A 15340-nucleotide genomic window follows, 5' to 3' on the forward strand; every position below is an offset into this window, starting at 1 on the left:
TGAGCTTTCTGTTATCTAATACGGTTCTGCCTATTCTCCGCCTCCCTCCTACTCTCCTCTCCCACTGGTTAAGTGCATCACCTCATCCTCACAGACTATCAGCTTTCTCCTTCAGGATGTTGGAAGGAGAGGACAGTGATTATTCACTTCCCTCCACCCCTTCATTTTCCTCTTCACCTTGTAGTTCTCATCTCTCAACTTTCCCTTTTCATTCCGTTTTGGACACGTCTGTCTCTGATCAGAGGCTTGTGTAACATGTTTCAGTATTTTAGCGTCTAGGATGATTGTTTAGATCGTACAAACATGTTTTGTGGGGGCGTCGGTGCCTACTTTTCGAGCAATTGAAAGTTTTACGAAACAGGTTGCTCATAGAAATGGACCTGTTTGAGTTCTGAACACTGCACCAACAGTCACGATCCAAGAGACAGTTTGAGTTGATTTGCATTCATTCAGATGTTTTCACATCCTCGTTGGTTGCAGCTTTAGAAACTGTGGCACATGAGTCCATAGAGGAAACAGCTTCCTGCATGTTGCTTCTGGCTTCTTGGTTAGTTTGTTCACCTGGTCCAGGGCGGGGACAGCTGCTGGAGTCTCTGTCTGCAGCGTCCACAATCATTTGACAGAAAAGCTTTGGTCCACACATGGACAGAGGAGAGCTGGATCCTGACTCCACGATCCCCAAAAGAAACAGGAAGAGACAACCAAACAGACGAAGTGATCATTGATCACTCTGATCAGCTGTTTGGAGCAACCAACCCAATGCATTCTGGGAGTTGAAGTTTGAAACATCACTGCTGTTTTCCTTTTTTTGCTTTCTTTCCTTTAATCCTACTGCACTGCTTTACCGCTGGGTGATTGAGCCTTGCAGTTTCAGAAGTCAAAGAGTACTCTATTACTCTAGTACTCTATTATCTATTTTAAATCAGATTTCTTGGAACTCCATCATTGACAGCCCTGTCAATACAGAAAACGATTCATGCTGAATGAATTTTCTCTGAATGCTTTCAAGCTCTCCTTTCCCTCACATCTCAGCCATTACTCCTTTCAGTAAAGAGACATGCACTCATTGATAAAACAGCGTAGCTACATCTGAAAAGGCTGTTAGGTTTGTTGATGTGGGAGCTATCTTTAGCAGTGCTGAACTGTGCTGGAGGTTTCCAGGAATGAGGCAGGAGGGTGGAGGGAAATTCTCTCCACTGGTCATTTCCCCTGCGCCGTTGGCCCCTGAAGGGAGGAGGAGTGGGTGGATGGTGGGTGAAGGTAGTTGTGAGGAATGTGTAGACAGTCACACACACACAGTGGAGGAAGGTCTTTAGTGGCCAAAGGGCTGCACAGCAGCCAGGTCATTAATCAGTGTGAGCAGTGAGAGCTCACCTGATATCCACATGCTTACATCTTCTTCACGTCATGCATATTGCATATTCATACATTACTCACTAAGCAGGCGCAAGGGCACCACAATTAGAGGTGTTATGTAAAATCCTCTGCTGTTGTGGCCTTGCTGAAGGCTTTATTACATCTCACTCATTGTGCAGATGTTTTATTTATTCTAGTGAGGTGTGTGAAGGAAATGAGACGAGTGTTTCCTCTTGTCTTTATTGTTGGTTTAGGAAGCTGAGGAAGAGAACTGGCTGTTCTTTGGAGGTGTGTAGCAATAGTTTCTAACCCCCTGTGACATCTGTTAGTGTCTGTTTACATAGGGTGGGTTGTAGAAGTATACTTGATGTTGCTGTTGATTCACTTTTTTATCCTTCCCATTTAATTCTACGTGTCCGTCCCTGAACCAACCAATCACATCCTATTGATGACTGTGCTGTGCTGTTGAGATGGCAGGGTCACACATTGTATAGCACCGCTGTATTTATGTGCATTTAATTAAGGCTAATTACCTTAACAAAGAGCTGGACTCTTGAGATAGTTCCATGTGTTCCGAAAGAAGAGTAAGGAGGAACCATGGCTGTGTTTTAGGTTTTTTGTCCTGTGTCACGCCCCGTGAACCGGAAGTAGCACATCACTAACCAGAAGTAGCATGTCGCTAACCGTAAGTAGAATGTCGCTAGCCGGATTCGCTCGCCACATTTGCGTTCACACCTGAGCCACATTTGAGCCAATCCGGCTAGATCCACCTCTTGTGGGTGGCTCTAGCCAGAATGAAATGAAACTGGATACAGCTGGATTCGAGGAGTTCACACTCACAAAAAAACACATGTGGATTGATTAGGATGCGGCCGAATCCTGCTTAAGCCACATTTTTTCCCCAGTGTGAACGGGGTATTAATGTAGAACTCTGGTTCATAACAGGAAAAACAGCATGCTGGCTACTGTCCAGGTCTTTCTCCTCAGGTCATGCTGCATGCTGAGCCATTGACATTCTGAGTGGGAGCGCTAATGAGGAGACAGGGGAGAGCCACACATGGAGGCACAAAACACAAACACGTGCATAATTATAATAATAAAACAAATAATGAAACAAACACAAGGACAAAGCGTAGAGTCCAGCTCTGCTCCGGATATAGATCCATTGATCCGGGTATAAATGCATCTCGTGCAACTCCTCAGCACCCCCGCTGAGTTATTATTAGGCTCTAATGCGGTCGATACAGAAATAAGGAGGCAGTGTGTTTTTGCTCTGCTTCTCTGTGTGTGTGTGTGTGTACGTACATGTATAAGTGAGTGTGTATGTGTCCGTCACAGAAACATGACCCCCCTCCAGCTGACCACTGGGACTTTGCGTGCACGTCCTTTATTTGGAGCACAGGCGTCCTCTGCGTGTCTCAGATGGCTTGTTTTTGGTGTCCCCTACGCTGTGGACAGAATTAGCAGCTATTTATGAAGTGGATGGATTTCATCTGTTTGTGTTTGTGTGTCCTACTGATCCACATTTTAAAATTAATCCTGAAACCCAGATCTTCTTATTTACTTCTATCCATCTGAAAACTTTCACTTTCCTTCAGTATGTAGGCCTTTCACCAACAGAACCGATGGACATTTACACCCCTGAAATGGCCACTATGGCCCCGTTCACACTGGAGAAAGTCATTCCAGCTAGAGTAGGATTGAGCCCAGACAGCCTTTAAGCTGGATGCGTTCAGACCACTGACAGTAAAAACTATGGACAGAGCTTCCGTGACGTCACCCGTTTGTTTCTGTAGAGCCGTTCTGAGGCTCGGTGGGAGGTTCCAGGACGTTGATGACCGTCGCCATGTTGGCAGCGTCACGTCCGCCAAAACTCCAAATATGGACAAAAAGGGGGAGCACCAGCGGGGTTTAGGGGGGCGGGCGATCGTGGAAACAGGAAACTCACGTTGTGATACGTCAACTGTCTGTCACTCAAGCGGCAACGCCCATAATTATGCGTAATTTTAAGTCAGAATACCATTGAAACGAGTGAGTTGTAAAAAAATTCACCCCCCCTACAATTGACACTAGAAGAGAACCTATCATCTGAGACCAGAGTGGTTTTTTGTACCAGGCTGTAAACATGTTTTTTTCTGCTGTGAAGTCGGCCATTTTAACATGGGAGTCTATGGGAAATTACTCGCTTCTGGAGCCAGCCCCCAGTGGTTGCGGCGTGAATTACAAGTTTTGACACTTCTGCATGGGCTTCAACTTTGAGCCCCGAAGGTTGCCGCTTGGTCCGCACTCAATCCGGCTTCATCCAGCATGTTTGCTGTCCTCCAAACCCACTAGGTGACGCCTCGTAATATACAGAGTCCGTTCACGCGGCGGTAGGACCGCGTGTGCGCGTGCGTTTTTTGGTCCCGTGTCGCGCCCCGTGAACCGGAAGTGGCATGCCGCTAACCGGAAGTAGCATGTCGCTAGCCGATTCGCTCGCCACATTTGCGTTCACACCTAAGCCACATTTGAGCCAATTGAAATCAAACTGGACACAGCCGGATTCGAGGTGTTCACACTCAGAAAAAGACACATCTGGATTGATCTGGATGCGGCCGAATCCTGCTTAAGCCACATTTTTTTCCCCAGTGTAAACGGGGTATATGTCCACAACTCTGTATATGGAAGGAAGTCACGACCAGTAAGAAACATGTTGGTAGGAAAGAGCAATAAAAAAGTAAGCAGACAGAAGTCAGAGTTGGAGGAAACTAAGGTTAATAAGTAGTTGTTGACAGGTTGTTTCCTACCTTGTTTGTTAAAGAGGCATTAAGCAGGACTCTTTATGTTCTGCAGTATAAATGACCGTAATATGTCTTAGAGGGTTTGTTTGGCTTTCTGATCAATACTAATAACTGTTCATGCTGCGGTGATTTCTGGCAGACCATGAGTGAGCGCCCAGCGCCACAAAGACAAATGATTTCCCAGCGATGAACACAAAGGTCCAACACATTATTATTGTATCAGTTCACCACTTTTTAATGACTTTACCTCCTCTGCTTTGCTTGTTCCCTGTGAAGAAGTCTTTGTTATGCACGTCAGATACAGCATACGGCGGGATGAGAAATCCAGACTCCTGGTGATAATGAATAGGTTTTTAATACAACTTAAATTTGACTTTCAATAGATTCCCTGACTAGAAATACAAATACACACACACACACAAACGGCATCACACTGAGTGAAAGCCGGTGGCGTTCCCTGAGCTCCGTCTCCAGGCTAATGGTTTGTGGCACTCCTGCCTGCTCCATTCCCTCCTCAATCACCAACTGGTGTAACTCTCCCTGCAGGTGGCTGGAAATGAGGGCAGCAGTTGATTAGAGCTGAGAGTGCTGTAACAGGCAGCTGGCTGCTCTGGATAAGAATAGATGTTCAGATGCAGCTGACTAGACCTGCAGGTGACTTACTGATGCTTTCAGCCAGTATCCAGCAGACGTTAGGCCCGACGTATCAGAGCCATATTTGACTCGTATAATGACAGGTTTCACATGTTCACTGACGACTTCTTTTCATGCTGCAGTTCCTCTAATGACCACTTGAGGCTGGCTTTGAAAGTGAGACATCCACAGTTTGGGTTTCTATAGATAGGAAAATCTCCAGCCTGTATTTACAGTCCACGCACCATCCTCGTTCTGTAGAAACAAGAAGCTCAGCCATGTTTTTATGACTGGAGTAATTTTAATGATCTCCTCTCTTTGTATGCAGTTATTTTCTTCTTGATATGCTAAATATTTCTGCCAACTTTTTGATATAATTAGAACTTCATTCCGAGGGAACCCTGACTGTCGTTTCAGTCCCATAAACAAAAGAAAGAAAGAAATAAAGCATTTCTTACTCGGAATGTTTTGCTTTCCATCACATTCTTCCTGCCTGAAGGTAAAATAATTTAATTACAAATGTTCACACACACACACACACACACACACACTCAACAGAAAGACAGACTTAGGAGGACTGCTCTGCTTTTAATTGGACTGGTGCTTCAGAGGTCTCACTGCCCCTTCTCTATCACACATGTACACACACAAATCACACACATTACATGGATATTCACCGAAGTTTTAATCTAATGCAGCCCATTAAATCTCTCTAGATGTGATGCTGCACGTCTGAGCGCCCTTTTTGATTTTTTTTTTTTCTGATTTCCATGTCTGTAATGACTCTGAAATGAAAACTTTCGCTGTGTGTCAGACGGCTCCTCTCATTGTTCCTCTCCTGCATATAAATACAGCACATTGGGAAATCACAAGTTTCGCTTTTTAGCGTCTCCACACAGCTTCACTTGAGCACAGAATGCACAGATTACAAATGAAGCCAAGCTTTGATTTGACATGTTAATTAAAACTAAGAGAGGTCATATCTCTCGTTTGTGTTCACAGAGCAGAAGAAACTACAGAAAGGTCTTCTGTTTGTTTCCTTGTATTTGGAGGACTTTTAATTTGAAATCAATTTTGTGAGCTAACACCTTAAACGGTCCAGTGCAGCAGCACATTTGGGCCTTCTGCCGGTTACATAATCCATAATGTCACTTAGTCAGCTGCAGCAGCAGTGTTCTGACTCCTGCTGCTCTCTTCCAGCATCACACTGAAGCACAGATGAAGAAGTTATCAGATGATGACTGGTGCTGCACCAGCAGTTATTTGCCATTTGAAATATATATAACATAAAGTCATTTTCCTCCCATCTAGAAAACACTTTGAATGATGGAGTGAATGTTTTATTTCTTATAATTCGGTGTGTTGGAGTGGAACAGAGAGGCGACGTCATCCACTCTCTGAAGCTGCAGCTTTGCATCAGAGTGAAGGCCGTGTAGGTAATGAAGGCCTGACAGGAGGTGTGTGCTGGCAGGATGGGGAGGTAGTGTGTCATCAGTCCCTCTGCTCCATCCGACCTGCTGTGAACTGACTCAGCCTGAACACACTGGCCTGCGCGGGGCTTCTGTCACTGGGGAAATGACTGTTTGCATGTCTTTGTACACGCTGCTACTCAGCAAACCATGCTGCACTTTCTCAGCTTAATTTGAATACGTGTCCTTTTTTTCCTCTAGGGCAGATTTTTCAGAGATTCACGTGTCTTTGTTAATACCTATCTTTTCTCTCCAGTTGTCCTAGTTGATCAAACTCTCTCTCTCTCTCTCTCTCTCTCTCTCTCTCTCTGGGACCCAAGGATCCCAAAGAGGTCACAAGAGACCTTAGTTGTCTTTAACTTGTTTACACTGGGGCAGTGAATCCACACATAGTTCAGACGTAAAAATAGGCTTGATGTCATGCAAAGAAGGTCAAAGCAGCTGCATTCTTTAAATATTTTTAAGGTCATCAGGTCACATGGCAACCTGCAAACCGGCCTCAAGGTTTGCACCAGAATAGTGGCTTTGACAAAACTGCCTACTGTAAGGACCTCTGTTGCCTGCCAAGTTTCTGTTTTTGTCCAAAACCACTTTCAAGGATGACTGCGCAGGTTACGGCAGGTCCTGTAATGGATCCATTACCTTGAACCCTCTCCAAGTCCTCTGTAGTAGCTCTGTCAGGGTTTAAAAAGTACCCACTATAGGGAAAGTACAACTAGTTGGCCTTGAAAACAGTGGACTTTGTGCTGATTGGTTAAACAAACATCAGAAGGTACGTTTGGCGCTGAAGGAAACCGACCGACACCATGTCAAACTGAAACATTATGGCACCAGAGAGGCAGCACTAAATTATATAGCAACACCTGAATCCAGTCACCTCAACACCGGCAACACAACACTCCTCCTGGAGCGTGCACTAATAACACACAACGTGGACTGTCTGTCCAGTCGTCATCAGCAGTCCTGTCGATGACTCTGTCTGTTTGACCTCAGCCAGACTCTGAGTGACACAGTGTGATCATTGACGTCACGTTGTTGACTTTTACACTCTGCATGTGTGTGTGTGTATGTCTGCGATCTAACATATACTGTGCAACAATGGCCTCTTCAAGCCTTTGTGTGACCATACTGTCTATTATTGGAAATGCACAGGTGGAAGGTAAGAAGCTGTAACTGACGGAGCACAGGTGAGAGCATGGAGGCTTCACGCTTTGTGCGCCCTGAGGTCTGTTTGTGCGTCTGTGTGAAAATCAACACAAGCTTCATCAGAGCTGTGAGGGCCGCTTCATGAATGAAGTCGTATTTGGTGCTTCTCATCCAGGTGTTTGGTGATTGGTTGAACTATTCGTCAGTCTCAGGCTTAAGGCGACGCAGTGTCTGTAGAGGATCATTATCTGTTATTGATTACTTTTTGGTGTCATCACATTTTAAAGACACTCAGAGCTTCCTCACAGGACACCCTGACACACACTATACGACCAAAAGTAAATGGACACCATGTGCAACTTTAATAATTCTCTATCTAGTCTATTTTCTGGTGTAATGGTTGGTAGCATTATTGATTGTCCATGATTAATCAGTTAGTGTATTGTGACATTTGATGGACAAACCAGCCATGGAAATGTTCCAGACAGTTCTGAACTTTCATTCATTGACTGATCTTCCCAGTTCGGTGTTGGAGAACTTTTCTGTCCTCGAGGCCACCCAGCGCCACGTAGCAGCCAGCTAACACATGTGGCTGCTGGGTGTCCACATACTTTTGTCCACACAGCAAAGCTTAAAACCTGAAAGATGGATTTTGAGAGAGCTTGTCTGTCTTGTCGTGAGAACTTCACTTGTCTTTTTAACCCTTAAACAAATTCAAAGAATTGCTGCAGTGTCAGCGAACAGGAGCAGCAGTGATGCAGATGAAATCATTGCCAGGCCTTGAAACTCTTCCTTTCATCTCGTGTTGTTTCTCTGTCAGTGGCTCTTGTTTCTGTGATGCTCTCTGAAACAAACCTGGTGCTCAGATGTGGATTGCTGATGGAGAGGACAGAGGTTGACTTTGCTCATTTCCTCTCTCAGACAACAAGTGTGTGCTGCTGTCACTGCCGTCCACGTTAACACCCCCTCCAGTTTTTTTTTTTCATTTCAGACGGCCTCTTTTCCCTGACTAGATGAAAGAAATCTCATTTATTCTGGTGCTTCTCTCTCTCTCATTGCTTTGTGTAGACTGTTTGGACTTATGTTACCTTTACACAACAGTCGCCGGCTTTTTGTTGTCTGAGATGTAGTCCGACACATGTGACAGCCGCAGAGCCTCCTACATCGTGAATGCTTATTGTGCTTTTAAAAAAGGTCGCCTGTTCTCAGGAAGTGACATGAAGATAAATGGCATCGAAGCTGACTCACACCTTTAAAAAGAGTTTGTGTCCTGTGGCCTTCATGGGTGTAAATGGAGGAGTTTTACAGCGGTGAGGTAGAGGAGGGTGGGGGGGCAGACGGCTGCTGTTTGTGTGTGAGCCCCAAGCGGCAACCTTCGGGGCTCAAAGTTGAAGCCCATGCGGAAGTGTCAAAACTTGTAATTCACGCCGCAACAGCTGGGGGTTGGCTCCAAAAGCGAGTAATTTCCCATAGACTCCCATGTTAAAATGGCCGACTTCACAGCAGAAAAGAACATGTTTACGGCCTGGTACAAAAAACCACTCTGGTCTCAGATGATAGGTTCTCTTCTAGTGTCAATTGTAGGGGGGTGAATTTTTTTACAACTCACTCGTTTCAATTGTATTCGGACTTAAAATTACGCCTAATTATGGGCGTTGCCGCTTGAGTGACAGACAGTTGACGTATCACAGCGTGAGTTTCCTGCTTCCACGATCGCCCGCCCCCCTAAACCCCGCTCGTGCTCCCCCTCTTTGTCCATAATCGGAGTTTTAGTTGACGTGACGCTGCCAACATGGCGGCGGTCATCAAGTCCCGGAACCTCCCACCGAGCCTCAAAACGGCTCTTCAGAAACAAACGGGTGACGTCACGGAGGCTCTGTCCATAGTTTTTACTGTCAATGGTGAGCCCACAGGAGGCAGCAGCTCCCCCTTCAGGTCACACACACACACACACACACACAATCATACATGAGTATCAGGCTGTCTTAGGTGTCTTCTTCATACATATGAATCTGCCCTAATCTCTCCGTGCCACTTGAATTTAATATGCCTTACTGTCATGAATGTAAATGAACAGCTTTGCTGAAGCATCTAAACACAATGGGGAATCATCTGGAGCAACAGCTTCAAGCAGGGAAGTGTAAACACTTGTCTCACCAGCTTGTTTCCTCTCTTAAGTTTCTCCCTCTCCTCATTTAAATCTGCTTTTTCTCCAAAGTTACACTCATTCTCCACCTTCCTGTACCATCTCAGATTCCAGCCGCTGCGTCTCCATCACTGCAGGTCCCTCACTAACACCATTATATACCATTCAGATACCACTTGATATCATCGGGATGAGTGCCGCTGCTCTCGGCATTCAGACGCTTTTATCTGATTATACCCAAATTGAATCAGCCTGCCAGCTCTGCTATCACGCCGCAGTTCAAACTCCTCCAGGTACAGGAAGCTGAGACGTTGGCGTCTTTGATCAAGGCCTGTTCAGTTTGGCCTCCCTGTGTGATGTGATGAGCGGGGAGCAAGTGATAATTGTATTCTGCAAATCAAAGGCATGAATCACAATCCGCCGCAACAGTTTCCAGCACCGTGTAGATGCTGTTCACACCGCTGTAGCATTTAAACACAAGTAATTCAGCAATGTTTTTAAAGAAAGCTTTTAGGCTTAATTACACTGTAAATTCACAAATATGCTGTGAGTAATGTAGTAATATATTACTACATACAACCATCTAGGACAGGTGCAGTTACTCATGCTGTAATGGCTCATGATGAGAGAAGTAAATGTAGCTTAATGCTAATTTCCAGGGTGCCGTTTTAATCTGTGCAAATGCCGTAGTGCTGATCTGCTGCTCCTAAATCCAGCACTTCCTGTAGATGTTTTACATTTAAAAGTCAATCAGGAAGAGCTTCAAGTGATGAAGATCATGTGGGGAAAGGATGAAAGGCTGATGTGCTATCTCAAGAAGGAGCAGTCCACCTTAATAACACTAGCTGCTTCCTTTATATGAAAATAAATAGTAATGATTGAACAAAGAAGGTGCCCTTCTAAGCAGCTGAATCCTGCAGAGGTTTGTCAGAACTCATCACTCCTCCAGGCTTCAGGGTGTGTGCTTCGCTTTAGGCCGTTCAGAGAAGCGTCCTGTGAGGCCGCCTTGACATTGACAGATGTGGACGAGTTTTTGGCCTGATGACAGCGAGGTGTGGCCGTGCATTCATAATCATCACTTCACTGATTTGCTTTTTTTTTGTTTTTGGTTCTGTGTGCATGTCTTTTATGGACGTATTTAACAATTTAGTTATTTGTCTGTTTTGCCTGCCTCTGTTTTCTGTCTTTTTTTAGTCTTTGTTTTTACTGTTATTATTATTTATTGCTGCTTCAGCCCAGAGTCCTGTGTCTAGTTTCGGTGTCTAACACGTGAAATGACAGTGAACCGTCTTGAATCTTGAAAGCTTGACCTGAAATGAAGTCATGTCTTTTTTTTTTTGAAGTTTTTGTGAGAAGTTTGGGGTGAAATATGTCTTCTTGTGTGATTCAAAGCCATTTGACAGGAGGCAGGCTGTTTGGTAAAAGGCATGTTTGTTATGTAACAGAAGGGCTGCGGTGAGTGTGATAATGATTCAGAACGGGCTAAACGGGCGCTTTACTGTTGCATAACTAGTTGACACCTCTGTGTCTCTTCCACACACACACACACACACACTGATACACACACTTCATCTAAAGGAACTGAGGCAGCACATGTCCTCCGTCTCCGACTGTTGCTGCTTAATAGTTTTTCTTGCAGCTTCCCCTCTCTGCACGAGCTTCACGCTGACTTTGCTCTTATAAAATCTCACAGACCAGTGAAGTATGAAGTAAGCAACAGGTGGCAAAGAAAACAAGTCGGCAGCGGTAACACCATCACCGACTGTTTTCGGTTTGTTTATTTGCAGAGCTTTTCGCCGTGCCTGGTTTGAATGATCCTCCATGTTTTCTGAGCTGCTTCTGTTTTCTGTTCGGTTTGATACCCTTCATACTATCAACAGCCTGTTTAAGAATCACACTCAGAAGTGTCAAAGAAAAAACCTCGTTGTCTTCATTTGTTTTTTTTTACCATAACTTTTATCAGCTTCATCATCATCATTGTTTGAAAATGAGATTTTTAGAAGTCTGGCATCTTGCACAGCACGCTGTCTTTGTCTGAGTCAGTATGATGTTGGATCATTTCAAACTAAATATCATTCTATTCTGCCAGCCCGTTAGTCACTTGTGAACTGATTCAGAGGCTTATTTTTGGGCCGTTGTTGTTTTTAAATGTGAACATCATCTTAACTGTATGAACATGTTCTGAAGTTCTTCCTCAATACGTGCCGTTTCAGAACGGATGATGCTCTTCAGGTTGTAATTATTTAGCTTCAAGACGTCACCGCACACAGATTGGAACAGAAAGTGAAACTCTCTGTAGATTCATGCGTTCCCACTGACTGTAGACCTGAGGGGTGGTTTGAAGTGGTTTTAAGAGGAAAGTTTAGTGTCCTTGTCTTGTCTGCATTCTTTCAAATGTCATCAGTGCACTTCATCTCCCTGAAGTTTTTCTTCATCATTTGAATCTTTTATTCTCGGCTACATGAAGGTTAGCCTGATATGTCAAGGAGCTCCCTGAACATATCCCTCCAATGTTACGTTCCACTTCAATATAGTGTTGTTTAGTTGGAGTCTCTCACAAAGTCTAAACCATGTTGGGCTCGTTGTGTCTTTGTTCTTGGAGACAGGTGTTTGTCTTTACCACTCTGTGCCCTCGTAGCTCTCCTGTGGGTCCTCGTGACGCACGTTTACCCTTATGGCCTTCAGCATACATTCTTACATATGCACACATCTCTGGTGTATTCATTGTGGTCTTTGTTTATGTAAGGCTGTTGTATGAAGAAGACACACCATGGCTATAAGGTATTCGTATCATTTGACATCATGAGTGGTGGCTGGTGCTCCTTGGACTGCTGTCCTCTTTGTATCTCGTAGATTAGTGAGTTTTATCCTTGAGGATTAATGTTTGTCACCACACATAAACCGAGTGTAAAAACAAGAGGCAGAAATGAGGCAGAGCTGGCAAACATGAGACTGTGTTGAGACAAATGATTTCTTCATTTTTGTCATCAGTTATGATGAGGTGCTGCTTTTTGTACCTTGAAAGCTGCAGCAGAAATAAAACCTTAGTTTGTTGAATTTTCTGGATTCTCTCTGACTTTATATAAAAATCTGAGAGATTTGCTCAAAATAACAGTTTAAAAGTGGCTGCACACCCACCGTTTAGGCTGAAACTGTTGAACTGTTTTAAACCCACCTGAGCGATGAAGCCACAGACGCTTGATATTTTACTGCACAAATCTTGGCGTCGAATAAAATCCTACCAGTAGGTAAACATCGATTCCAAAGTGTTCATGTCCAGAAACAGTCAGATGTACAGTTGTGTATCATCTGCATAGCATTAAACCCAACCCTTGGAGTCTGTATCATGCAGACAGTCTCTCCACATTTCAGGTCAATTCAAATAAAATCAGGTTGACATGTAAGTGTAATCAGCACAGGAGTAAAGCTTTAGGCTCGACAAGAACAGCTTCACTGCTGTCAGCATGTTGACAACCAGCCTAAGAAATACCTTCAGGTTTCAGAAAACAGTCGTGTTGATGTTATCCTGTCCTCTTCCTGTTTTCAGGCACGTTACAAGCAGAGCCTGGACCCCACAGTAGACGAGGTGAAGAAGCTGTGCACGTCGCTGAGGCGCAACGCCAAAGAGGAGCGAGTCCTCTTCCACTACAACGGCCACGGAGTGCCGCGCCCCACCGTCAATGGAGAGATCTGGGTTTTTAATAAGGTACCACACACGGAGAAAACAACACTGTCACACACACACACAGTTCACACACTGCAGTTCTAGACCTTTGGCCCGGTGAGTTTCCAGAGAAGACTTGGAGTCATTATCTGAGAGGTCACAGGTCATGTTTACATGTGCATCAAAAATGCAATTATAATGTGATTAGGGGAGCGTTTAGAGTTAACGCACAGCACAAATCAAACAGATTAGTGCAGCCACAGTAGGAATAATCAATGCAGGACTTTATTCACAAACAAATCTCAGCCGCAGTCAGTTTGTAACGCTCCTGTAGCCCAGACTGGAGTTATTGATCTAGTTTCTTCAAATCAGGTCAGAGTTCAGTGGTGCAAAACACTTTTTTTCTCCCATCACTTAACTCATGAACATGACGTCTTGGGAGATCATTGCAGGAATGTCTTCAGGTCTTTTTCAAACCTTCTCCTGGACTTAAGGATAAAAGGATTTGTTGTTCTTAGATCAAAGTCGAATTTGATTGTGAAGTCACATCCATGCATTGATAACTAAACTAACAGTCGGACTCCACCTAGGAGCAGTGTGACGGTGCAGTGGTTAGCACTCTCACCGGTGTGAAGTTGTGCATGTTCTTCTGGGCTCAGTCACACATTACAAAGACATGGTGACTCAAAATTGGCTGAAGATAAGAGAGGGACTGGTGACCTGTCCAGGGTCTCTGCCACCTGCTGCCCAGTGACAGCTGGGATCGGATTCAGGGCCAAAATAAAGAGGGTAAAGTGAATAGTTGGAAGACACTGAACACCTCCAAAGGTTTTTGAGTTAACACCTCGTCTGCATGCTGTAACTTGAGTTCTGCTGATGTGCAGAGAATCAGATCTAAAATCTTGAGTTGTTCATCGTCCTTTAAGGAAGCACCCACTTACAATGATGCACCACCGCTGTCTGGGTTCAGCGGTTGCCTCCACGTCCTCAGCACGCCCTCGGGCCTTGTGTCCTCTCCCTTCTTTTTCTGTTCTCTTTCTTTATCCTCCATCTTTTATTCCTTATCCTATAAAAACAAGCTGCAGTGTCTGTGTCTGCTGGATAGGACATCAGCAGGGATTTAGTGTCAGAGAAGTTGTGTAGAACCAAATGTTACATTAAGTTTAGGGTAAAACGCCCTTACAGTGCTGTGGTTATCAGATTTATACTCTTCTCTCTGTGCTCCCATCATCCTCGCTGTTCTGTCTCTCTTCCTCATTATAATTTCCTCTTTTTTCCACTGTTTCCCTCCCTCACACTCTTCATCAAACAGATGACTGCTTTAATAATTCAACACAAATCCATAAAAGTGAGTTATCAGCAATAACATGATGCTCTCTCTCTCTCTCTCTCTCTCTCTCTCTGTTTCAGAACTACACCCAGTACATCCCACTGTCTATCTATGACCTGCAGACGTGGATGGGGAGCCCATCCATATTCGTGTACGACTGCTCCAACGCAGGAATCATTGTCAAGTCTTTCAAACAGTTTGCCCTGCAGAGAGAGCAGGAGCTGGAGGTGAGCACACAAACAACACCATGAATTAGCAACAGGGTGGAAAAACCAGTCACAACAAAACACCGTTAGTGTGCTAGGCTAGTGGAGGGGAGATGATGGAGGAGTTATTAGTGGCAGGCAGTGTGATTCATGAGCTACAGTTACAAACACACACACACATACAGCATTTATAAAGACGACCTAATTGGTGTCCGTGATTGTGGAGTCCTGCTCTCTGGAGCTGGAATCCAGGAAGTCCTCAGTGCTGTGGTGCAGCCAATCATAAGGACAGCTGGCTCTAAATGATTGAGATTTGACGGTTACACACACACACACACACACACACACACACGCTACTTTCACCGCTTCATCTTTTTATTACGTTTTCTTTCTGTTTCTCTCTCCCGGCTGTGGCATGTTATGTGAATTTATAATGAGATGGTGCTGTCATTCATCTCAATTATTCATGGAGAAGTTTCAGCCAGACTGTAGATTAGCTGGAAAACGAAAAGAGAGAGAGAGAGAGAGAGAGGGAGAGGGAGAGGAAAGTACAGGATGAACGGCAGCCAGAGTGAGTAAAGTGGAGCCGCTGTGAGCGCTGTGTTCATGT

The 15340-nt window shown here is 44.6% G+C and overlaps 1 protein-coding gene across 7 annotated transcripts in view; it reads left to right on the forward strand.

Annotated features, from left to right (window-relative positions):
• Nucleotides 1–15340, forward strand: part of rptor (regulatory associated protein of MTOR, complex 1) — a 132729-nt gene that overhangs the window by 37978 nt on the left and 79411 nt on the right. For all 7 annotated transcript variants that reach the window (XM_028405798.1, XM_028406044.1, XM_028405960.1 and 4 more), the window contains exons 5-6: nucleotides 13078–13236; nucleotides 14605–14751. In XM_028405798.1, the coding sequence (XP_028261599.1) occupies nucleotides 13078–13236; nucleotides 14605–14751 (306 nt within the window). The remainder of the gene's footprint in view (nucleotides 1–13077; nucleotides 13237–14604; nucleotides 14752–15340) is intronic.

This window comes from Parambassis ranga, chromosome 1, assembly GCF_900634625.1.
Source record: "Parambassis ranga chromosome 1, fParRan2.1, whole genome shotgun sequence".
NCBI lineage: Eukaryota > Metazoa > Chordata > Actinopteri > Ambassidae > Parambassis > Parambassis ranga.